At 47.2% G+C, this 26,531-nt stretch overlaps 1 protein-coding gene across 3 annotated transcripts; it reads left to right on the plus strand.

Annotated features, from left to right (window-relative positions):
* The first annotated feature begins 16,200 nt into the window (after positions 1-16,200).
* On the plus strand, positions 16,201-22,412 carry LOC129715318 (trypsin-like). 3 transcript variants are annotated; one of them, XM_055665185.1, is made up of 5 exons: positions 16,201-16,289; positions 16,727-16,883; positions 16,995-17,245; positions 18,409-18,545; positions 21,617-22,412. In XM_055665185.1, exons 1-5 carry the CDS (start codon positions 16,250-16,252, stop codon positions 21,719-21,721), a joined length of 690 nt encoding a protein of 229 aa, XP_055521160.1. In that variant the 5' UTR covers positions 16,201-16,249; the 3' UTR covers positions 21,722-22,412. The 3 variants fall into 3 exon arrangements, with proteins under 3 accessions (XP_055521160.1, XP_055521161.1, XP_055521159.1); XM_055665186.1 differs by having other exon boundaries at positions 21,623-22,412; XM_055665184.1 differs by lacking the exon at positions 21,617-22,412 and adding an exon at positions 19,313-21,602 and having other exon boundaries at positions 16,202-16,289.
* The last annotated feature ends 4,119 nt before the right edge of the window (positions 22,413-26,531 follow it).

Raw genomic sequence — 26,531 nt, forward strand, 5'->3', positions numbered from 1 at the left:
ATTTACCCTCGTCAACTTCCCTAGTAACCTCTTCAAAAATTCAAGAAGATTAGTCAAACATGACCTTCCAGGCACAAATCCATGTTGACTGTTCCTAATCAGACCCTGTTTATCCAGATGCTTACATATATTATCTCTAAGTATCTTTTCCATTAATTTGCCCACCACTGAAGTCAAACTGACAGGTCTATAATTGCTAGGTTTACTCTTAGAACCCTTTTTAAACAATGGAGCAACAGTTGGATTTTAAACAATGGAACAACGCCAATCCTCGGGGACTATTCCCGTTTCTAATGACATTTGAAATATTTCTGTCATAGCCCCGGCTATTTCTACACCAACTTCCCTCAATGTCCTAGGGAATATCCTGTCAGGACCTGGAGACCTACCCACTTTTATATTTTACAAAAGTGTCAGTACTTCTTTTACTTTGAAACTCATAGTATCCATAGCTACTCTACTCGTTTCCCTTACCTCACATAATTCAATATCCTTCTCCTTGGTGAATACCGAAGAAAATAAATTGTTCAATATCTCCCCCATCTCTTTTGGCTCTGCAGATAGCTGTCCACTCTGTCTCTCCAATGGACCAATTTTATCCCTCGTTATCCTTTTGCTATTAATATAGCTGTAGAAACCCTTTGGATTTACTTTCACCTTACTTGCCAAAGCAACCTCATATCTTCTTTTAGCTTTTCTAATTTATTTCTTCAGATTCTTTTTATATTCCTTATACTCCCCAAGCACCTCATTTACTTCATGCTGCCTATAATTATTGTAGATCTCCCTCTTTTTCCGAACACGATGTCCAATTTCCCTTGAAAACCAGGGCTCTTTCCAATTTTTACTGTTTCCTTTCAACCGAACAGGAACATAAAGATTCTGTACTCTTAAAATTTCCCCTTTAAATGTCCTCCATTTCTCTTCTTCATCTTTCCCATAAAACAAAATGTCCCAGTTCACTCGTTTTAAATCATCTCGCATCTCATCAAAGTTAGCCTTTCTCCAATCAAAAATCTCAACCCTGGGTCCAGTTCTGACCTTCTCCATAATTATATTGAAACTAATGGTATTGGGATCACTGGACCCGAACTGCTCCCCAACGCATACCTCCGCCACCTGTCCCGTCTCATTTCCTAACAGGAGGCCCAGCACTGCCCCTCCTCTAGTAGGTACCTCTATGTATTGCTGCTAAAAACTATCATGCACACATATTACAAACTCCAAACCATCCAACCCATTTACGGAATGTGTTTCCCAGTCTATGTGTGGAAAGTTGAAATCTCCCACAATAACCACATGGTGGCAATGTAAAAATAACCGGCACAAAGTGTAAGCAACGCGGTGATAAACAGCGTGAAACCTCTGATCCACACAATCAGGCAGCATTAACACATTCCCCATTACTCTGTCGAAGATTGCTTAAAGGGACACGTCATGAATTGTTCGAGCAACAGAAATTTATACCGGATCCCGTCACTGCCGCTTCTCACCTGTTGATGAACGGGGATTTGGACGGGGACTTACCTGGAGAAGCAATAAGGGCGAGGATGGGATAAAAGACAGGCTGAATAGTTATGAGTAGACAGTGTATCCGATGATTTAAGCTGTACCGAGAATCAAAAATTTGGTCGGCCGCATAGAAGACTCCCTTCTCTTTCGCGGTAACATCCGTGTCTACCGTTTTCAGAGACCGATCCATGTGTGTAACACCGCGCTCACTGTTCCCCGATTGCACCCGGTGACATTCACTTCACGCTCTAATATTCCCGGATCCCTAAACATCCATCTAACATCCCACTTTATTGTACACAGATTCCCAATGGTTTTCTCCGTCTGTGGAGCTGCTGCTCTGTGTCGGTGACGGACGGGATGCTCTCACTAACACTCTCATATCCCATCAACAGGAATCCTTTTTATTGGAACTGGGAAATCTCCGGTGACGCAACCGGGCTCCGAGCGGACTGGCGTTAATTAAACTCACTGAACAAACATCTACTGTTAACTCTTTTGTGTCCGGGCACAAAGTGCCTCACGGGAAGTGTAGCAGTCATCATGGGTGATGATAACCGTTATTTATGTTCTGTCGAGTGGACAGTTAGTGTCGGGGAACAATCTGCGGGGCTGATAGAATCCGCACCGTCTCTCTGCAATCCCAATAATCGTGAGCAGTCGCCTGAAATCGCAATGTTCAGATTACTCGCTTCCATGAACGAGTGCATTTCGTGAATCTTGATTTATTTAATCTGACATCTTGACATAGAGTTCAAGTTCAAGTTCAAGTGAATTTATTGTCACGAGTCCCTGTATAGGACAATGAAATTCTTGCTTTGCTTAAGCACACAGAAAATAGTAGGCATTTACTACAAAACAGATAAATGTGTCCATATACCATGATATAAATATATACACACATGAATAAATAAACTGGTAAAGTGCAAATAACAGAAAGTGGTTGTTAATAATCAGAGTTTTGTCCGAGCCAGGTTTAATAGCCTGATGGCTGAGGGGAAGTAGCTATTCCTGAACCTGGTTGTTGCAGTCTTCAGGCTCCTGTACCTTCTACCTGAAGGTGGCAGGGAGATGAGTGTGTGGCCAGGATGGTGTGGGTCTTTGATGATACTGCCAGCCTTTTTGAGGCAGCGACTGCGATAAATCCCCTCGATGGAAGGAAGGTCAGAGCCGATGGTGGACTGGGCAGTGTTTACTACTTTTTGTAGTCTTTTCCTCTGCAGGGCGCTCAAATTGCCGAACCAAGCCACGATGCAATCGGTCAGCATGCTTTCGACTGTGCATCTGTAGAAGTTAGAGATAGTCTTCCTTGACAATCCGACTCTCCGTAATCTTCTCAGGAAGTAGAGGCGCTGATGTGCTTTTTTGATAATTGCGTTAGTGTTCTCGGACCAGGAAAGATCTTCAGAGATGTGCACGCTCAGGAATTTGAAGTTCTTGACCCGTTCAACCATCGACCCGTTGATATAAATGGGGCTGTGGGTCCCCCTCCTACTCCTTCCAAAGTTCACAATCAGTTCCTTGGTTTTGTTGGTGTTGAGGGCCAGGTTATTGCGCTGGCACCATATGGACAGTTGCTCGATCTCTCTTCTGTACTCTGACTCATCCCCATCAGTGATACGCCCCACAATAGTGGAGGACATGCATTAGAAAATTAAACGAACGGACAGGCACCATTCATTATATTTAAATAATGGATTTGGAGCCCGGCCAACCATTCAGTAATAAAGGCATCCATCAGATCACTTTTAAATGATTTCCCCCTTACCCTAAACCGATGTCCTGTTGAAAATTATATTCCGACCATGGATACAAAAGTCGATCTCTGTTCTCCGTCCCTTGTAACCTGATACATTTCTTTCAGGTGACATCTCAACGTCCATGCCTGTAGGGAAGATGCCACGTACTCAAATCTCAAGAGCCAAGTGTTTAATTGTCATATGTGCAGATAACTCAACAATCTTGGTTCTTGGTTTCTTGGTCCTCCAAAATATTCCAAATGGAATTTAAACTGGAGATGGTGAAGGGAGGGCTTAAGCCAGAAAGGGTTATTGGGAAGAAAGTGCTACTTTAAATTTAGTTGCATCTGGTTGGGTAACTATAGTAGGGTGGAGATTATTCCATGCTTTAATTGTGCGGGGGAAGAACGAATTGCTGGACACATCTGGCTTTGTAGCTGGGATCACAAATTGCATCGAATGCCCTCGTCTGCTCCTAATTGGTTTGGGTTTGGTGTAGGTCTTGTAATCTATGTCGAGCTGACCATTTTGTGAAAACAGGTGAAACGATGAGCTTCACGTCTGTCTTGGAGAGGGTTCCACCCCAGAGAATTCAGAAGTTTGGTGACACTCGCTTCTCTCTCATAGGTGTTAGTAACAAATCGAGCTGCCTATCTTTGGACACGTTCGATGGAAGAAATGTTTTTATTTGTGTATGGGTCCCATGCTGCAACTGCGTAGTCCAAATGAGGTCTAACGAGGGTGATGTGCAGCTTCTCCTTGACAGAAGTTGAACAATGATGAAAGTTGTGCCTCAGAAAGCCTGTTGCTTTCACGGTTGCATGATGAGTCTGACGATTCCAACGCAGATCATTCAGCAATTTGATGCCAAGATACTTGGTTTGTTTGCATTCTTCAAGGGTGGCACCAAGTATATTGTAAGATGTTTCGCCTGGATTCCTCTTTCTGGTGACACGCATGGTTTCACACTTGGAAGGGTTGAACTGCATGCCCCATTGTTGTGACCACTCAAGCATAGTATCGAGATCCTTTTGGAGAGCATCTTCATCATCAGACCTAATTGGACGGTACAGCAAACAATCATCAGCGAATCGTCTGGTCGTACTTGCGACTTTTTCATGGATGTCATTAATGTAAAGCAAAAATAGGTGTGGGCCAAGTAATGTGCCCTGAGGTGTGCCACTCAACAATATGGATTTCTTGTAGCAGCATAACACATCTGTAAAGACAGCGCACACAGATAACACAAAGAACAAAAGAAAGGCCAATAAGCTATAATAATCAATATTAGGGCAAATCCAAAGCTGGAAATCTCAAACACAAACAACACTTTCCGTAGTTCATAGTTTAGTCGGTGTTCGTGGTGGTCAAGAGCCCGGTTGATATGGAAATAAATTGTTCCTGAAACTGGGGTGAGCGCAGTTTGCAGACTCCGATATTCTTTCTCGGAGTTTGGAGAGAAACAAGACCATGGTGAGGGTTCTAGATGATTGCTTGTTGCCATTTCATGACACTGCCTCTTGTAGATCCATTAGTTGGTGGGTAGTTCAGATGACGGATATGACAGGTCGATGGCCACCACATGTTTTAATCTACTACGTTCCTGGGCTTTCGAAGTGCCGACCAGTCCCCGTGGCAACAATTCATTATGGTATCTACCTTAGACCTGTAGAAGATCGAGAGCACATTCGTCACCACACCGATGTCCTTTCGGGTCCAACAAAGTCATGCCGATGGACTTTCTTTATGATTCCATGAAATTGCCGGGTCCATAACAGATCTTGAGAAATATACACGGCCAGGAACATAAAGTTGTTGACTCTCTCCACCAGCAAACCGTCGATGATGACAGGTTAATCGATCCTCGGCCTTCCTCTGCCACATCGCAGCCACTTGCCCGCGGGAAAGAATTGACGAAGAGCGTGTGAGGTGTTTTGGATTGGACCAGGGGGATAGGATGGAATCCAGGTATGTGGAAATTATTTCAGTTGGCATGAACACGCTGAAACAATGGGTCTACCAGGACAGTCAGAAGTAGCATGTACGGACTGGGCGGCAAATGCTGGACCTCTTGTGAAGAAGGGCTGCAGGGAAAATGCGGGGAACTATAGGCCGGCAAGCTTAACATCTGTAGTTGGTAAGTTGCTGGAGCGTATTCAGGGGGATACGATATGAATGATTGAATGGATGATTGAATGAAGGAAGGAATGAATGGTTGAATGAATGAATGGAATGAATGAATGAATGAATGATGGATGAATGAATGAATGAACGTATGAACGAGTTCAGTGGCGAAGTACAAATTACAATGAATTTGCCTTGGTGAATTTACAGGCATTTGGTTGGACAAGGGCTAATTAGGGACAGTCAGCATGGTTTTGTGCGTTGGAGGTCGTGTCTCACAAATCTGATTGATTTTTTTGAAGACGTGAGCAAACAGGTTGATGAAGGCAGAGCTGTGGATGTTGTGTACATGGACTTTAGTAAAGCGTTCAACAAGGTGCCGCATGGTAGGCTGCTCTGGAAGGTTAGATCTCGTGGGATCAAATGAGAGATAGCAGAATGGATAGCACATTGGCTCCATGGAAGGAAGCAGAGGGTGATTGTGGAAGGTTGCTTCTCAGAATGGAGGCCTGTGATTAGTGGCGTGCCTCAGGGTTCGGTGCTCGGCCCGTTGCTGTTTGCCATCTACATCAATGATGTGGATGAGAACATACATGGCACCATTAGCAGGTTTGCTGATGATACAAATGTTAATGGTTTTGCCCATAGTGAAGATGGCAGTGAGCGATTGCAGCAGGATCTGCATCAATTGCATTGATTGGCCAGGTGGGCAGAGGAACGGTTGATGGAATTTATCGGTATGTTCCAAAACTTACCTTCAGCGGCGCTGTAATTCTGCCACTGGCCGTATGCGCGATTTTGGCGCGTTTGAGAGGGGGGGGGGGGGGGGTGTTAAAACGGGGTTTTGTCCCGACCTGGTCCTGAATTATATTTGTTGGAGTGCGAGACTTTGCCAAAGATTCGTTCCTACGGCCGTTCTGTGTGTTTAAAAATAAAAAATCATCCGACAAGTTAATCGCTGGGGTCATTTTAAAAGCAGCTTCTGAAGCCGCCAATGCCGAGAACTGGGACGGATTTTATGCAGGACCAGGTAAAAGCAAGTAGATATTTTTATATATAAAAGTGTTGCTTAAGATGTATTTAATTCACATTTTACGTTGCGAAACGGTGATCACCCCCCACCCCCGAAGAACCGGCAGTGTATTTGCTGCAGATATGGGGGTATAATTTCACCGCATCTGAACGTTCTAAATGGCCCTGTTCCAGTAAAACCCACTCGCAAGCTGATTTAAATGGCCATTAATTTACAGGTATTAAACATTAAATTCCTTCAATTTGGCCTATAAACCCATGCCAATGAGATTTAAAAATTATGTTATATTCTGAATTGTTGTGTGAATGCTTTTTGGACACTTAGGCTATTTAAAAATGTTAATCTATTCTTAAGAAATGGATAGATGTTTAGATCTAGTAATTGAATTTTGTAATTAGCTACAATTAGGTAACTAACTAATTATATGCTTTAATTTCAAGTCATCTAAGTAAGATTGTTTCATATTTGTTTCAGAAAGCTTCAATCTATAATAACGGAAAATTTATTTCAGTTCTCTTAAATTTTAAGAAAGTTATCGGCCATTAAATGTTCTCGATCACAGCTTTTGAGTTAAGTCAATGAAAAACCAATAGGAACAAGATGCCAATTTTCGAGTATGAAAATGGCCATAACTTTTTTAATACTGAAGATATGAAAGTGAATTAGGTGTCAAATTAAACTTATTTCTATGCTTTATCTGATGGGATAAATTGAAGACTTGATTTTTAAAATCTCAACATTTTGTAACATTGCTAGAATTTAATACAGAGAAATGGCGATGCCTTTTGGGACGTCGAACAAGGGCAGGACCTAAACAATAAATGGAAGGCATGTTGGTAGTGTTGTAGAGCAGAGGAATCTAGTAGTACAGGCGCATAGGTCGATGAAGGTCGAGTCGCAGCTAGATAAGGTGGTCAAAATTGCTTTGGGCACTTTGGTCTTCTTCAGTCAGGGTATTGACTTTTTTAAGTGGGAGGTCATGTTGCAGTTGTATAAAACGTTGGTGAGACCGCATTTAGAATATTGTGCTCAGTTCTGGGCACCATGTTATAAGAAATATATTGTCAAGCTTGAAATGGTTCAGAAATGATTTCCGAGGATGTTGCCAAGTCTAGAGAGAGTGAGCTCTCGGGAGAGGTTGGGCAGGCTGGGTCTCTATTCCATGGAGCGTAGGGGGATTAGGGAATATCTTATAGAAGTACACAAAATCACAAATCTGATTGTAGCGGACTTTTACCCAGAGTAGGGGAATCGAGGACCAGGGGATATAGGTTCAAGGTGAAGGGGGAAATATTTAATAGGAATTAGAATTGTAACGTCTTCACATAGGTGGGTGTATGGAGCAAGCTGCCAGTGGAGGTAGTTGAAGTTGGGACTATCCCATCATTTAAGAAACAGTTGGACAGGTAGAAGGATAGGACAGGGTTTGAGGGTAATGGACCAAGCGCGGGGAAGTGGGACAAGGGTAGCTGGGACATTGTTTGCCGGTGTGGGCGTGTTGGGCCGAAGGGCCTGTTTCCACACTATATTACTCTATGACTCTGTGACTCTAATTGGAACTACACTAACGAAAGGACAAGCAATGCAGTGTTAAGTGGAAAATGTTACTTGAACCATTTGGAATTGCAATGTTTGTAGTTGGCACTCACAAGGGGGACGCAAATGCAATGTGTTACGTTTCGTGTGCCTTCCGGAGCAGCCATTAGAATAATACGTGAAGATTAACGTTGCATAGTTTGGTTCAAATATTGCCCATCTCACTGCCGAACACGGCCAACAACCCGACCACTTGCGAAGGGAATATTAAGGTGGCGGGTGGTCACGGGTTAGTAATTAACCTGAAGGCCGAAAAATATACCAATATTCCACCATTACCGTTACTTTCCTGGGATGGGCAATTTAAAATGCACACATTTGCCGCGAATTGAACGGGGAGAAGGCCAGGCACTGTGGGGAGGTAACGAATCAAAGGAAGGTAAATTCCTACTTTAATCGGCAGAAGTTTGGTCCATTGGGAGAAGTTTATTTTCTTGCATTTCCACGTCTGACATGTCTGGCAGGAGTTGATTAAAGGCAACTTGACGAAAGTTCAGGATCGACATGTCCCAGTAAGGAGGAGGGATAAGGATGAGAAATGGCGATTGAGGGCCAAAGAGATTGTCTGTGGGGTCAATGCATATAGAGAAGCGCATGGAACGTTTAATAAGATGTGCGCAGCGGTAGAGTTTCAGCCTTGCAGCGCCACAGATCCGGATTCGGTCCCGTCTACGGATGCTGTCTGTACGGAGTTTGCACGTCCCCCCGTGACCATGTGTTTTTCTCCGAGATCTTCGTTTTTTCCCCACACTCCGAGGACGCACATGTTTATAGGCTAATTGACCTGGTATAAATGCAAATATTGTCCACAGAGCATGTAGGATAGTGATAATGTGCGGGGATCGTTGGTCGGTATGGACTCGGTGGGCCGAAGGGCCTGTTTCCACGCTGAATCTATTAACTAGACGAAGGATGAAAGCAGACAAGGCCTTTAAGGAATATAATGCAACGTGGAAAAAAACTCAAAGGGTTAATTAGCAGGACCATAGGGACCCCTGTTTTGGCGAGTCAGATTGAAGAAAGGTCCAAGGGTTTGTATACTTACTTTAAAAAGAAGAAAGGAAAGCAGAGAAAAGTGGGCGCTCTCTAGGATAAAGGAGGCAATTTGTGCTTGGAGTTCGGAGATGTAGACGAGGTACGAAACAAATAATCAGCATTTGTGTTGACTACTGAGAAGGACACGGTGGACAGTGAGATGTAGGTGGTGAATACAATTCTGCAAAAGGTAGACACAAAATGCTGGAGTAACTCAACGGGTGAGGCAGCATCTACGGAGATAAGGAATGGGCGACGTTTTGGGTCGAGACCCTTCTTCAGACGGTCTACCTTCGACTTTAACCAACATCTGCAGTTATTTCTTTCTAATCTGCCAACGCAGTTTAATTTTAAGAAGGAGGAGTTTGGGGACTCGTGAAGTGGATACAATCCGCTGGCATCTATTACGGGTTATTGGTTGATGAAGGAAAGGAGATTGCACGGAAATTGAGGGTGATCATTCTCGAGCCACTGCTGAGGTCCTAGATGAAATGGGAACAAGCTAATGTTGTTCCACTGTTTTAGTACGGGTGCAGAGATCATTTAGCGAATGATAGGCGGTTAAGCATCGTGTCACCAGTAGGGAAGCTATTGTAAAGGATAATTTAGGAAAGGATTTACTCACATTTGGATGAAAATGAGTTAATGAGGGACGGTCGGCGTGGCTTTGAACGCGGCACGTCGTGATTTACTAATTTGATCGAGTTTTTTTGAGGAGATACCAAATGTAATCGTTTGGGATATGATGTTGAATGTCTGCGAGGATTTTTGTAAGGCATTTGATCAAGTCCCCCGTGATAGGGGAATCCAAGATTAAGATGCACAGGATCTATAGTGTTTTAGTCGTGTGGATTTAAAACTGGTTAATTGACGAAAAGGCAGAGGTTTGCGGTTGGAGAACGATGTTCAGGCGGGAGATCTGTGACCAGTGAAGTAACAGCTAGATCAGTGCTGTGACCTATGTTAATAGTAAATTACTAAATAGTTGTGGTCGCGGACTGTGAGGAGGGATTCAAAGTATGGAACAGATTGTAAACCGAGAACATAAATCAATGGAGAAATGGCGGATGGAGTTCCATCTGGGCCAATGGGAGGTGTTGCAATTTGTGAGGTCGCATGTCAGGATAACACCAACAGTTAGAATCACAGCGTCACAGCGTGGAAACGGCCTTCGGCTAAAGTGTTCCCGCGCCGAACGACATGCCCCACCTACACCAATTATATCTGCTTGATTTTTCCGCCTTGACCTCTAAATCTATCCTATCGATCTTCCCATGCAACTGTTTTATTAACGTTGTGATGCTCCCTGCCGCAACCATCCCCCTCCGGCAGCTCGTTCCATAAACTTTACCCCCCCCCTCCCCCCCCCCCCCCCCCCCCTCCCTCCCCCCTCGACGCTTCTAGTCCGTGCCGAACACATAATCTCCCCTAGTCCCATATACCTGCGCTCAGACCATAACCCTCCATTCCCTTCCCATCCATATAACTATCCAATTTATTTTTAAATGATAAAAACGAACCTGCCTCCACCACCTTCACTGGAAGCTCATTCCACACAGCTACCACTCTCTGAGTAAAGAAGTTCCCCCTCATGTTACCCCTAAACTTCAGTCCCTTAATTCTCAAGTCATGTCCCCTTGTTTGAATCTTCCCTACTCTCAGTGGGAAAAGCTTTTCCACGTCAATTCTGTCTATCTCTCTCAACATTTTAAAAACCTCTATCAAGTCCCCCATTAACCTTCTGCGCTCCAAAGAATAAAACTCTAACTTGTTCAACCTTTCTCTGTAACTTAGTTGATGAAATCCAGGCAACATTCTAGTAAATCTTCTCTGTACTCTCTCTATTTTGTTGACATCCTTCCTATAATTAGGCGACCAAAATTGTGCACCATACTCCAGAATTGGCCTCACCAATGCCTTGTACAATTTTAACATTACATCCCAACTTCTATACTCAATGCTCTGATTTATAAAGGCCAGGACACCAAAAGCTTTCTTTACCACCCTATCTACATGAGATTCCACTTCCAGGGAACTGTGCACAGTTATTCCCAGATCCCCCTGTTCACCTACATTCTTCAATTCCCTACCATTTACCATGTACGTCCTATTTTGATTTGTCCTGCCAAGATGTAGCACCTCACACTTATCAGCATTAAACTCCATCTGTCATCTTTCAGCCCACTCTTCCAACTGGCATAAATCTCTCTGTAGACTTTGAAACTCTACTTCATTACCCGCAACCCCACCTATCTTAGTATCATCTGCATACTTACTAATCCAATTTACCACACCATCATCCAGATCATTGATGTACATGACAAGCAACAGTGGACCCAACACAGATCCCTGTGGCACCCCACTCGTCACTGGCCTCCAACCTGACAAACAACCATCCTCCATTACTCTCTGGCATCTCCCATTCAGCCACTGTTGCATCCATCTTGCTACTCCACCATTAATACCCAACCATTGAACCTTCTTAACCGACCTTCCATGAGGAACCTTGTTAAAGGCCTTACTGTAGTCCATATACACAACATCCACTGCTTTACCCTCATCAATTTCCCGAGTAACATCTTCAAAACATTCAAGAAGATTAGTTAAACATGACCTTCCAGGCACAAATCCATGTTGACTGTTCCTAATCAGACCCTGTTTATCCAGATGCTTATATATATTATCTCTAAGTATTCTTTCCATTAATTTGCCCACCACTGACGTCAAACTAACAGGTCTATAATTGCTAGGTTTACTCTTAGACCCCTTTTTAAACAATGGAACAACATGTGCAGTATGCCAGTCCTCCGGCACTATTCCCGTTTCTAATGACATTTGAAATATTTCTGCCATAGCCCCTGCTATTTCTACACTAACTTCCCTCAATGTCCTAGGGAATATTCTGTCCGGACCTGGAGACTTATCCACTTTTATATTTCTCAAAAGTGTCAGTACTTCCTCTTCTTTGATCCTCATAGTTTCCATAGCTACTCTACTTGTTTACCCACATTATTCAATATCCTTCTCCTTGGTGAATACCGAAGAAAAGAAACTGTTCAATATCTCCTCCGTCTCTTTTGGCTCTGCAGATAGTTGTCCACTCTGACTCTCTAATGGACCAATTTTATCCCTTGTTATCCTTTTGCTATTAATATAGCGGTAGAAACCCTTCGGATTTACTTTTACCTTACTTGCCAAAGTAACCTCATATCTTCTTTTAGCTTTTCTAATTTATTTCTTAAGATTCATTTTACATTCTTTATACTCCTCAAGCACCTCATTTACTCCATGCTGCCTATAATTATTGTAGATCTCCCTCTTTTTTCCGAACCAAGTGTCCAATTTCCCTTGAAAACCATGGCTCTTTACAATTTTTACGATTTCCTTTCAACCGAACAGGGACATAAAGATTCTGTACTCTTAAAATGTCACCTTTAAATGTACTCCATTTCTCTTCCACTACTTTCCCATAAACCAAACCGTCCCAATTTACTGCTTTTAAATCCTTTCGCATCTCCTCAAAGTTAGCCTTTCTCCAATCAAAAATCTCAACCCTAGGTCCAGTTCTGTCCCTCTCCATAATTATATTGAAACTAATGGTATTGTGATCACTGGACCCGAACCGTTCCCCAACGCATACCTCTGCCACCTGACCCATCTCATTTCCTAACAGGAGGTCCAGCACCGCCCCTTCTCTAGTAGGTACTTCTATGTATTGCTGCAAAAAACTATCCTGCACACATTTTACAAACTCCAACCCATCCAGCCCATTTACAGAATGTTTTTCCCAGTCTATGTGTGGAAAATTGAAATCTCCCACAATCACTACCTTGTGCTTACTACTAATATCTGCAATCTCCTTGCATATTTGCTCTTCCAATTCTCTATCCCCATTTGGCGGTCTATAATACACCCCTATAAGTGTTGCTACCCCTTTCCCATTTCTCAGTTCCACCCAAATAGCCTCCCTAGACGAGCACTCAAATCTATCCTGCCAAAGCACTGCTGTAATATCTTCCCTGATAAGCAATGCAACACCTCCACCTCTTGCCCCTCCAATTCTATCACACCTGAAGCAACGAAATCCTGGAATATTTAGTTTCCAATCACAGCCCTCCTGCAACCATGTTTCACTGATCGCCACAACATCATACTTCCAGGTGTCAATCCAGGCTCTGAGTTCATCCACTTTTCTTACAATGCTCCTAGCATTAAAATATACACATTTAAGAAACCCACCCTCTCTTATTCTCTGATTATTTTCTTTTTCTTCTCTCTCGCCTACATTTTGGGTCAGAGTGCTACCATTCTCTGCCCCCTGCTTCACACACTGACTGCTAGCTTTCCCAATTTGAGTCCCTCCCCCCAACCATACTAGTTTAAAGTCTCCCCAGTAGCCTTTGCAAATCTCCCCGCCAGGATATTGGTCCCCCTTGAGTTCAAGTGCAACCCGTCCTTTCTGTACAGGTCGCCCCTTCCCCAAAAGAGGTCCCAATGATCCAGAAACTTGAAATCCTTTTAGTATTTTTTTACTGCCGCGATAATGAGTGTTTGCAGTATTGTAACACTACTTGGTACAAGAGTCTGTCTGCTACTTTTAAATCAAAACTGCTCCAACAAATAATAATTTGCTCAAAGATTATCGGTCAAACACTACAAAAATTGTATCTATCATCCTACAGTAAAAACATACAAAGGATGACCATTAACATTTGCTCCGTTATTTATGTTCTGTCGAGTGAACAGTTAGTGCCGGGGAGCAATCTGCGGGGCTGATAGAATCCGCACCGTCTCTCCGCAACCCCAATAATCGTGAGCAGTCGCCTGAAATCACAATGTTCAATTTACTCGCTTCCATTTCGGGAATCTTGATTCATTTAACCTGACATCTTGACATGGAGGACATGCATTAGAAAATTAAACGAACGGCCAGGCACCATTCATTATATTTAAATAATGGATTTGGGGCCCATCCAACCATTCAGTAATAATGACATTCATCAGATCGCTTTTAAAATATTTTCCTCTTACCCTAAACCGATTTCCTGTTGAAGATGATGTTCCGACCATGGATACAAAAGTCGATCTCTGTTCTCCGTCCCTCGTATCCTGATACATTTCTTTCAGGTGACATCTCAACGTCCATGGATGTAGGGAATCTCATGAGCCAAGAGTATTCAATTGTGATATGTACAGAGAACTCAACAATATGTGTTTCCTGTAGCAGCATAACACATCTGTACAGACAGCGCGCACAGATAACACAAAGAACAAAAGAAAGGTCAATAAGGAATAATAATCAATATTAGGGCAAATCCAAAGCTGGAAATCTCAAGCACAAACTACACTTTCCGTAGTTCATAGTTTAGTCGGTGTTTGTGGTGGTCATTATGGAAATAAATTATTCCTGAAACTGGGGTGAGCACAGTTTGCAGACTCCGATATTCTTTCTCGGAGTTTGGAGAGAAACAAACAGTGGTGAGGTTGGTGAGGGTTCTAGATGATCGCTGGTTGCCATTTCATGACACTGCCTATTGCAGATTCTTAGATGGTGGATAGTTCAGATGATGGATAGGACAGGTCGATGGTCACCACGTGTTTTAATGTCATACATTCCTGTGCTTTCGAAGTGCCGAACCGTGGTCCTGTGGCAACCATTCAATATGGTCTCTACCTTAGACCTGTAGACAGGGCCGGATTTAGACGAAGAGAGGCCCTAAGCTGTTCCACCTGTAGGAGTAGGCCATTCGGCCCTTCGAGCCTGCACCTCCGTACAATATGATCATGGCTGATCATCCAACTCAGTGTCCTGTACCTGCCTTCTCTCCATACCCCCTGATCCCTTTAGCCGCAAGGGCCACATCTAACACCCTCTTAAATATAGCCAATGAACTGTGGCCTCAACTACCTTCTGTTGCAGTGAGTTCCACAGGTTCACCACTCTCTGTGTGAAAAAAGTTTTATTCATCTCGGTCCTAAAGGAATTCCCCTTTATCCTTAAACTGTGACCGCTTGTTCTGGACATCCCCAACATCGGGAATAATCTTCCTGCATCTAGGCTGTCCAGCCCCTTAAGAATTTTAAAATTTTCTATAAGATTCCCCCCTCAATCTTCAAAATTCTAGCGAGTACAAGCCGAGTCTATCCAATCTTTCTTCATATGAAAGTCCTGACATCCCAGGAATCAGTCTGGTGAACCATCTCTGTACTCCTCCTAAGGCCAGAATGTATTTCCTCCAATTTGGGTGTAGTATTCGGTATTAAATTCCATCAACCATTCCTCTGCCCACCGAGCCAATCGATGCAGATCCTGCTGCAATCGTTCACAACCATCTTCACTATCTGCAAAACCATTAACTTTTGTATCATTAACAAACTTGCTAATTTTGCTCTGTAGGTTTTCATCGAAATCATTGATGTAGATGGCAAACAGTAACGGGCCCAGCACCGAACCCTGGGGCACACCACTAGTCACAGGCCTTCATGCGGAGAATCAACCTTCCACCATCACCCACTGCTTCCTTCCATGGAGCCAATTTGTATAAAGTGCTGGAGTAACTCAGCGGGTCAGGCAGCATTACTGTGGAGAACGTGGACAGGTACAAAGTGCTGGAGTAACTCAGCGGGTCAGGCTGCATGTCTGGAGAAAAGGAATGGGTGGCGATTCGGGTCGAGACCCTTCTTCATACTGAGAGCCGGGGAATATGTAACGAGAGATATCGACGGTGATGTGGAGAGACACCGAAACTAATAGTGAAATATATGCAAAAAAGTGAGGATGATCTGGGAAACGGGCCAAGGTTGGCTGCGGTCGAGGTGACGAGTGTTTTGGAAACCGGTACATCAGGTGGGACCAGCTGGACTGAGCGAAGGTGTTCTGATAGTTTTAGCTCACGGGTTGAGTTTAGTTTCCATTTAGTTTCAATTACTTATACTTTAGTTTGAGTTTCACTCAGGTGTTTTTCTCCGTAAAATCCTTCCCCTCCCGCCCCCTCCACCCCCTCCCTTCCCTCACCTTATCCTCTCACGCTCCTCCTCCCTCCCTCCCTCCCCCCCTCCCTCCCTCCCTCCCTCCCTCCCTCCCTCCCTCCCTCCCTCCCTCCTCCCTCCCTCCCTCCCTCCCCGACCTCGCCCAGCGCCAGACACGGGCTTGGAAGTACACAGGTGCGGTCGCCCGCCAAAAGGCATCCGGGCCCCAACCCCACACAACATGAAGACCCTTCTGCTTCTCGTCTTCCTCGGACTCGCCGGTAAGTGTATACACACCCGATCCAAACTACCTCTACTCTCCCCTTCTCTTCCCCCCTCCTCTCCCTCGCATTCTTTCCCTTCACTTCTCTCCCCCTTCTTTCTCTCCCCTTCATACTTACCCCACTATCTCCCCCTCTCTCTCTCCCCATCGCACTCTCTACACTTCTCTCTCTCCCAATCTCCCTCTCCTCATCTCTCTGCCCATCTTTCTCCCTCGCCCACTTCTTTCTCTCCCTCCCCCTTCCTGTCGTTCCTCCTCCTGTATCAACCCCTCCGCTCACTCCCCCTCATCTCTCTCTCCCTCCTCTCCCCTCGGCTCCTCCCCCTTCTTTCCCCTTCTCTCTCTACCTCTCCTCTCACTCATTTCCCTTGTCTCTCTCTCCGCCCCGCTGGCAGTGACCGTCTTCTCTCTCTCTCCCCTCCCCCACACCCACAGTCGCGGCGCCCGCAGTCGATGTCAATATCGTGGGCGGTTACGAGTGCCGTAAACACGCCGCTCCCTGGATCGTGTCGCTCAATGTCGGCTACCATCTGTGCGGCGGTTCCCTGATCAACTCGCGCTGGGTGGTGGCCGCAGCTCATTGTGACAGCTCGTAAGTACAGGGGTCTACACCCCATCCCCCCCTCTCCCGGTCTCTGTAACCCCCTCCCCTCCGGTCGCGGTTGGTTTGCAGGCGCGGTCTGATTTTACCGTCTGTTGGTAGGGACATACATGTCCGTCTGGGCGAACATGATATCACGGCTACGGAGGGGTCGGAACAGTTCATCGACTCGGAGATGGTGATCAGACATCCCAAATACGATTACTACAGCCAGGACAACGACATCATGTTGATCAAACTGTCCCGGCCCGCCGCCATGAACCGCAATGTGGTCGCCATTCCCCTGCCAGTCCATTGCGCCCAGACCGGCGACATGTGTCTCATCTCCGGCTGGGGTGACACCATGGACACGGGTGAGACTCCGGGACTGGTAGGGGAGAGAGAGAGGGGGGGAGGGGAAGGAAATGGAGGGCGAAAAATGTAAGGGAGAGTGAGGGGGAGCTGGAGAGAATGGGGGAGGGGCGGAAATTGCTATCATAACATGCGGGAGGGGGGGGGGGGTGGGACTTTTTTTAGCGGCCGCGCGCACACACACTCACACTCTCTCGAGAAACAGCAGCTTTGTCCACCCCGAAACGTGGGGCTTGAATCGGCCAGTTCACGGGGCCTTTCATCGCCCGTCGCCTCGACGGGGTGATGGAAGATCCCGCGGCCGATTTTAAGCAGCGATGGGCAGTGCGATGAAAGGCCGCGCGAACGTGCCGACTCAATCTCCACTCCATGATCTTTACAAGGACGTCTCCCTCGTCCAATCACTGCGCTCTATCCTCAGTCCCACCGGGTACATCCGCCTCTGATCGACATCCCCCTCCTCCAATCATCCGCTGAGTCATCATGCATGCCCCCCCCCCTCTCTTCCACCGCGTGCTGACCAACGTCTCTCTCGTACAGTCGGCGCCCACGATCATCCCCCCCCCCCCCCCCCCCCCCCCCCCCCCCCCCCCCCCCCCCCCCCCCCGCGCCCGTCCCAACCGGAATTTCCGCCCGTTTGTGGTGTGGGCGATACGAGGAGAGAGAAAGAGAGAGCGTGAGGTGCTGAAGAGATGGAGCGTGAGGGGGGGGGGGGGGGGGGGGGGGGGGGGGGGGGGGGGGGGGAGAGGGAAGGGAAGAGAGTCGTTGAGAACGAGGGAGAATGGGAAGGGGAAGTGAGAAAAATTGGGGAGAGGGTGACAGAGACGGGTATGGGGCGGTGGGGAGGTGTGACAGAGACGGGGAGAGTGGGATAGGGGGCGGTGGGGAGGGGTGACAGAGACAGGGAGAGGGGGGTAGTGGGCGATGGGGAGAGGGTGACAGAGACGGGGGGAGAGGGGGGGTAGGGGCGGGGTGGGGGGAGAGGGTGACAAGAGAGGGGGGAGAGGGGGGTAGGGGGGCGATGGGGGAGGGTGACAGAGACGGGGAGAGGGGGGTAGGTGGCGGTGGGGAGGGGTGACAGAGGCGGGGAGAGGGGGGTAGGGGGCGGTGGGGAGGGGTGACAGAGACGGGGACAGGGTTTAATTTCTCACCTTTCCCCCACCAGTGGTTAGCGGCGACCAGCTTCAGTGTTTGGACGCCCCGGTTCTGAGTGACGCGGACTGTTCCGGTTCCTACCCGGGAATGATCACTGACAACATGATGTGTCTCGGCTACTTGGAGGGAGGCCGCGACGCCTGCCAGGTACAGACCACTCCCCCCTCTGCCCGTATCTCCCCCTCTTCTCTATAGCTTTGTCCCCGCTCGCTGCCCCCGACAGCGCGGAAACAGGTCCCACGGCCCACCGAAGATGTTGCCAGGACCAGAGGGTGTGAGCTACAGAGAGAGGTTGGGGGCAGGGCTGGGACTCTATTCCATGGAGCGCAGGAGAATGAGGGGCGATCTTATAGAGGTGTAGAAAATCACCAGGGGAATAGATCGGGTAGACGCACAAAGTCTTTTGCCCAGAGTAGGGGATTCGAGGACCAGAGGACATAGGTTTAAGGTGAGGGGGGGAAAGATTTAACATGAATCCGAGCGGCACCTTTTCCACACAGGGGTGTATGGAACGAGCTGCCGCAGGAGGTAGTTGAGGCTTGGACTATCGCAACGTTTAAGAAACACTTGGACAGGTACAAGGATAGGATAGGTTTGGAGGGATATGGGCCAAACGCGGGCAAGTGGGACCAAGGATACCAGAGCAAGAACAAGATGGTCCAGTCGGCAAAAAAGCCGTAGTAGGCATAGGGAATTTTTTCAGCGCCATCTTGGGAATCGGCTTCCTTCATGGCGTCCACATCTACAAGTGTAGCGTGCTATTCTGCTATAAATTGCTCGAATGATCTTTGTGTGGACCTAGTGTAGATGGGGCATGTTGGCCGGTGTGGGCATGTAGGGCAGAAGGGCCTGTTTCCCCGCTGTATCGCTCTGTGATTCCAACTAACGTCCTCTCACGTGTGCTCTTGTGACAGGGTGATTCTGGCGGGCCGGTGGTTTGTAACGGAGTGCTCCAGGGAGTGGTGTCGTGGGGTTACGGCTGTGCGGACAGGGGCCATCCCGGTGTGTACACTCGCGTCTGCCACTACGTCTCCTGGATCAACAACACCATCGCGGCAAACTGAGCCGGTGACCACCGGCCCCCGCGCCAGGTCTCCGCCTCTCACTCTCTGTACAACTGGGAAACTATCAATAAAATGGTTGCAATGAAGAATAATAGACAATACACAATAGGTGCAGGAGTAGGCCATTCGGCCCTTCGAGCCAGCACCGCCTTTCAATGCGATAATGGCTGATCATCCACAATCAGTACGCCGTTCCTGCTATCTTTAAGAGCCCTATCTAGCTGTCTCTTGAAAGCCTCCAGAGAACCGGCCTCCGCCGCTCTCTGAGGCAGAGAATTCCACAGACTCACAACCCTCTGGGTGGAAAAGTGTTTCCTCGTCTCCGTTCTAAATTGCTTACTCCTAATTCTTAAACAGTGGCCCCTGGTTCTGTACTGCCACAACATCGGGAACATGCTTCCTGTCTTTAGTGTGTCCAAACCCTTAACAATCTTTTATGTTTCAATAAGATCCCCTCTCATCTTTCTAAACTCCAGAGTGTGCAAGCCCAGCCGCTCTTTCTTTCAGCATATGACAGTCCCGTCATCACAGGAATTAACCTTGTAAACCTACGCCGCACACCCTCAATAGCACGAATGTCCTTCCGCAAATTACGGGACCAAAACTGCACACAATAGTCCAGGTGTGGTCTCACTAGGGTTCTGTGCAACTGCAGAAAGACATCTTTGCTCCTATACTCGATTCATCTTGTTATAAAGGCCAACATGCCACTCGCTTTCTTCACCGCCTGCTGTACCTGCATGCTTACTTTCATAGACAGATGAACAAGGACCCCCAGATCCCGTTGTACTTCCCTTTTCCCCAACTTGACACCATTTAGATAATAATCTGCCTTCCTGTTTTGATACCAAAGTGGATAACCTCACATTTATCCGCATTAAACTTCATCCGCCATGCATCTGCCCACTCCCCCAACCTGTCCAAGTCACCCTACATTCTCATTGCATCCTCCTCATAGTTCACACTGCCACCCAGCTTTGTGTCATCTGCAAATTTGCTAATGTTACTTTAAATCCCTTCATCCAAATCATTGATGTACATTGTAAATAGCTGCGGTCCCAGCACAGAGCCTTGCGGTACTCCACCAGTCACTGTCTGCCATTCTGAAAGGGACCCGTTAATCCCTACTCTTTGTTTCCTGTCAGCCAACGATTTTTCTATCCATGTCAGCACTCTACCCCCAATACCATGTGCCCTAATTTTGCCCACTAATCTCCTATGTGGGACCTTATCAAATGCTTTCTGAAAGTCCAGGTACACTACATCCACTGGCTCTCCCTTGTCCATTTTCGTAGTTACATGGTAAAAAAAATTCCAGAAGGTTGGTCAAGCATGATTTCCCCTTCGTAAATCCATGCCGACTCCGAACGATCCTGTTACTGCAATCCAAATGTGCGGCTATTTCATCTTTTATAATTGACTCCAGCATTTCCCCACCGATGTCAGGCGAACTGATCTACAATTCCGTATTTTCTCTCTCCTGCTTTTCTTATAAAGTGGGATAACATTAGCTACCCTCCAATCCACAGGAACTGCACCTGAGTATAGAACATTGGAAAATTATCACCAATGCATCCACACTTTCCTGAGCCACTTCCATAAGTACCCTGGGATGCAGACCATCGGGCCCTGGGGATTTATCAGCCTTCAGTCCCATCAGTCTACCCAACACCATTTCCTGCCTAATGTGGATTTCCTTCAGTTCCTCCGTCACCCCAGATCCTCTGGCCACTACTATATCAGCCGCTCCGGTTCCTCTCCCCCCTGAGAGTCGTGGGGAAATGAAATGAGAGATATAGACGGTGATGTGGAGAGACACAGAAAATGATAGTAAAATGTATGCAAAAAAGTGAGAATGATATGGAAAACAGGCCAATGTTGGCTGTGGGCGAGGTGACAAGTGTTTGACAACCGGTACATCAGGTGGGTCCAGCTGGACTGAGCGAAGATGTTCTGAGAGTTTTAGCTCAAGTGTTGAGTTTAGAGTTTGAGTTTAGTTTAAATTAGTTTTTTCTCTGTAAACCCCTCCCCTCTCCACTCCCTCCTCCCTTTCCTCTCCACCTTCCCTCCCCTCTCCTCGTCCCCTCTCGCTCATCCCTCCCTCTTTCCCTCCTCCCATTCCCCGTCCCTCCCTCCCTCCCCGACCTCACCCAGCGCCAGACACGGGCTTGGAAGAACACAGGTGCGGTCGCTCGCCAAAGGCATCCGGATGCGTCCCGAACCCCACACAACATGAAGACTGTTAGGTCTGTGATATAATTAGCATATGTAATTAGTACATGTGATGTCTTGTGATGTCTTGTGCAGATACGCATGTGCGAAAGAGACTCAAGTTGGCGTCCTGGAATAAAGAAGCTTGTTAGATTACTCCCGTGTCCGAGCCTTATTAAAGTCTGTTCCAAGCATCCAAATACGCACCAATTGGCGACGAGGATAAAAGAACGAAAAAGATAAGAACAAGAACAGCCAAGAAAAATTGAAAACAAGTTAAAAATAGAAGTAGTATTTAGAAACAAAGTGGAACAGCACCAAGCCAAAAGATTTGGCGCCAAATGGTTTTCAATTGGCGCCAAAAAGAAAAAAAAAGTCGGAACGGGAAGCAATAGCTCAGAGAAGAGCGCAGGGAAGGCGAGCAGGGCAGTAATGCCCCTGTCCCATTTAGCAAACCTGAACAGAAACCTCTGGAGACTTTGCACCCCACCTAAGGTTTCCATGCGGTTCCCGGAGGTTCCCGGAAGTTCTCGGAGGTTTTTGTCAGTCTTCCTACCTGCTTCCACTACCTGCAACCTCCGGCAACCACCTGCAACCTCCAGGAACCGCACAAAAACCTTGGGTGGGGCGCAAAGTCTCCAGAGGTTTCCGTTCAGGTTTCCTAAGTGGGACAGGGGATAAGGGTCACCAAGCACAGCTGTAAGCTAGGAGCGACGGTGTGAGCTTACCTGGAGCGTTTTCCAGGGCTGTGCAGCCCACAGCCAGGCCCAAGCAGCAGCCACAGACGTCGGGTGGGGGCCTAGTACCATGATGGCCACGGACAGGTCCGGAAAAGCCACCGACGGAAGAGGACCGTGTAGCCCACGGCCAGCCCTAGTAGCAGCCCTAGTAGCAGACGTGTCGGGAGCAGAGCCAGCCCGGCCGTGAGCCGAAAAGCGGACAGGCCCGCGAGAAAAGCGGAGAGAAGCCGAGAAGTCCGGTCGCGGGAGACGGCCGAGAGTCGAGAAAGCTGACCACGGGAGAGAAACGGGACACAGCGCGGAGCCAGCCCCCGACGGCGGGGCACAGTCCCGACACTTGGAGCAGCGGGGACCAGCAGCAGAAACTAGCAGCGACTCACCTTCCGCAGGATGTCCACGGGATCCAGCGACGAGCCGAGCAGCAGCCCCCCCCCCCCCCCCCCCCCCCCCGTAGCAGCCGGGAGGGCTGTGGAGACAGCGGGCAAGGCAAGCCAGCGGAGCAGCGGGAGTCGACTTGGCAGCGAGCCAGCGGAGGCAACAGCAACGGCTGGGCCAGCAGCGGCATCGGAGGTCCGGTGTGGCCGACCGTGTTGGAAGGTAAAGCTAAAGCAGCAGTGGAGGTCCGGTGAGGCCAGCAGCAGATGTACCGGTGGGGGACAGTATTTGTATAGCACACATATGTCCCTGTCCCAGTTAGGAACCTGAACGGAAACCTCTGGAGACTTTGCGCCCCACCCAAGGTTTCCGTGCGGTTCCTGGAGGATTTTTTTCAGTCTCCCTACCTGCAACCTCCGGCAACCACCTGCAACCTCCGGGAACCGCACGGAAACCTTGGGTGGGACGCAAAGTCTCCAGAGGTTAAGCCCGTTAAGGGCTTTGTATACATTTAGGAGGAGCTTGAAGTTGATGCTGTACCGTATTGCGAGCCAGTGGAGAGAGGCCAGAGTCGGGGTGATGTGGTCCCTTTTACGGGTACCCGTAAGAAGCCGCGCTGCGGCTTTTGGACCACTTGCGATCGAGACAGAGATGACTGGCTGATGCCAGCGTGTCGGGAGTTGCAGTAATCAAGGCGGGAGGAGATGAATGCATGGATGTTTTTTTCAAGTTCATCAAATTGGAGGAATGGTTTGATTTAGCTGTCGTGTGAAGCTGGAAGAAGAGCTTTTATCACAGCATTGACCTGTTTGTCAAACTTTAATGCGGAGGCAAATATCACGTCAATGTTTTGACGTGCGGTTTGAGTAGGAGGTTAGGCTTCCAAGGCTGTTTGTTACCGTTTTGATGGTGTCCGAGGGGGCGAGTAGGATGGCCTCAGACTTTCTCTCGTTTAGTTGGAGGAAGTTCTGCGCCATCCAACACTTTATATCCTCGAGGCATTGCATGAGGCTGAGTAGATGTGGTCGGTTGTTGGGTTTCAAGGGGAGTGTATCGTCTGCATAGCAGTGGAACGAAATGCTGTGCCTTTGAATGACTTGGCCGAGGGGAGCATATACAGAGAGAAGAGAATGGGGCCTAGGATGGAGCCTTGTGGAACGCTGTAGAAAAGGCTGGCTGGGGAAGATAAATAGTTGCCTATTTTGATAGAGAAACTCCTATCCTTGAGGTAGGAAACGAACCAGCTCAGGGCAGTGACATCAACACCGGCCCCGTACCGGAGACAGTCAATTGGTGTGATCCACTGTATTAAATGCTGCGCTGAGATCGAGAAAGCGCGGGATTGAACAGTCGCCGGAGTCAATGGCGAGACGCAGGTCATTGTGAACCTTCACCAAGGCAGACTCTGTGCTGTGGTGGGCCCTGAATCAGGATTGGAAACTTTCCAGGATGGTATTTTGGTGTAGGTAATGCATTAGTTGATTTTTTCTTATAGAAACTTACAAAATTCTTAAGGGGTTGGACAGGCTAGATGCAGGAAGATTGTTCCCGATGTTGGGGAAGTTTAGCCTTGTGGCTAAAGGGATCTGGTTGTATGGAGAGAAGGCAGGTACGGGATACTGAGTTGCATGATCAGCCATGATCATATTGAATGGCGGTGCAGGCTCGAAGTTCCGAATGGCCTCTACTCCTGCACCTATTTTCTATGTTTCTATGCTTCTATTTAGAATTACATTTTCAAGGACTTTTGAAAGGAAAGGCAGTTTGGAAATAGGTCTGTAGCTACTAGGTAAGGTGGGGTCTAGGTTAATATTTTTTCACGAGGGGCTGGACCGCCGCATGCTTGAAACAGGTTGGAACAGTTCTAGTGACCAGAGAACTGTTGTTGATAGAGAGGATGCTGGGACCGGCTATTGCAATAACATCTTGAGAAGGGCAGTGGGGACAACGTAGAGGGGGGCAGGTAGCAGGTTTTATAGAAACATAGAAACATAGAAATTAGGTGCAGGAGTAGGCCATTCAGCCCTTCGAGCCTGCACCGCCATTCAATATGATCATGGCTGACCATCCAACTCAGTATCCCGTACCTGCCTTCTCTCCATACCCCCTGATCCCCTTAGCCTGAAGGGCCACATCTAACTCCCTCTTAAATATAGCCAATGAACTGGCCTCAACTACCCTCTGTGGCAGAGAGTTCCAGAGATTCACCACTCTCTGTGTGAAAAAAGTTCTTCTCATCTCGGTTTTAAAGGATTTCCCCCTTATCCTTAAGCTGTGACCCCATGTGCTGCACTTCCCCAACATCGGGAACAATCTTCCTGAATCTAGCCTGTCCAACCCCTTAAGAATTTTGTAAGTTTCTATAAGATCCCCTCTCAATCTCCTAAATTCTAGAGAGTATAAACCAAGTCTATCCAGTCTTTCTTCATAAGACAGTCCTGACATCCCAGGAATCAGTCTGGTGAACCTTCTCTGCATTCCCTCTATAGCAATAATGTCCTTCCTCAGATTTGGAGACCAAAACTGTACGCAATACTCCAGGTGTGGTCTCACCAAGACCCTGTACAACTGCAGTAGAACCTCCCTGCTCCTATACTCAAATCCTTTTGCTATGAAAGCTAACATACCTTTCGCTTTCTTTACTGCCTGCTGCACCTGCATGCCTACCTTCAATGACCGGTGTACCATGACATCCAGGTCTCGCTGCATCTCCCCCTTTCCCAATCGGCCACCATTTAGATAATAGTCTGCTTTCCCGTTTTTGCCACCAAAATGGATAACCTCACATTTATCCACATTATACTGCATCTGCCAAACATTTGCCCACTCACCCAGCCTATCCAAGTCACCTTGCAGTCTCCTAGCATCCTCCTCACAGCTAACACTGCCCCCAGCTTAGTGTCATCCGCAAACTTGGAGATATTGCCTTCAATTCCCTCATCCAGATCATTAATATATATTGTAAATAGCTGGGGTCCCAGCACTGAGCCTTGCGGTACCCCACTAGTCACTGCCTGCCATTGTGAAAAGGACCCGTTTACTCCTACTATTTACTTCCTGTTTGCCAGCCAGTTCTCTATCCACATCAATACTGAACCCCCAATGCCGTGTGCTTTTAGTTTGTATACTAATCTCTTATGTGGGACCTTGTCAAAAGCCTTCTGGAATCCAGATATACCACATCCACTGGTTCTCCTCTATCCACGCTACTAGTTACATCCTCGAAAAATTCTATAACATTCGTCAGACATGACTTACCTTTCGTAAATCCATGCTGACTTTGTCCAATGATTTCACCACTTTCCAAATGTGCTGCTATCCCATCTTTAATAACTGACTCTAGCAGTTTTCCCACTACCGATGTTAGACTAACTGGTCTGTAATTCCCCGTTTTCTCTCTCCCTCCGTTCTTAAAATGTGGGGTTACGTTTGCTACCCGCCAATCCTCAGGAACTACTCCAGAATCTAAAGAGTTTTGAAAGATTATTACTAATGCATCCACTATTTCTGGAGCTACTTCCTTAAGTACTCTGGGATGCAGCCTATCTGGCCCTGTGGATTTATCGGCCTTTAATCCATTCAATTTACCCAACACTACTTCCCGGCTAACCTGGATTTCACTCAATTCCTCCAACTCTTTTGACCCGCGGTCCCCTGCTATTTCCAGCAAATTATTTATGTCTTCCTTAGTGAAGACGGAACCAAAGTAGTTATTCAATTGGTCCGCCATATCCTTATTCCCC

Source organism: Leucoraja erinacea, unplaced genomic scaffold, assembly GCF_028641065.1.
Source record: "Leucoraja erinacea ecotype New England unplaced genomic scaffold, Leri_hhj_1 Leri_1119S, whole genome shotgun sequence".
Taxonomy (NCBI): domain Eukaryota; kingdom Metazoa; phylum Chordata; class Chondrichthyes; order Rajiformes; family Rajidae; genus Leucoraja; species Leucoraja erinaceus.

Bases quoted from the DNA above. Each gene is read 5' to 3' on its own strand.
- LOC129715318 (XM_055665184.1), top strand. From the start codon at position 16,250: ATGAAGACCCTTCTGCTTCTCGTCTTCCTCGGACTCGCCG. The intron at 16,290-16,726 runs GTAAGTGTATAC...CCACACCCACAG, and splicing joins CGTCTTCCTCGGACTCGCCG to TCGCGGCGCCCGCAGTCGAT. The intron at 18,546-19,312 runs GTACAGACCACT...CTCTTGTGACAG, and splicing joins GAGGCCGCGACGCCTGCCAG to GGTGATTCTGGCGGGCCGGT.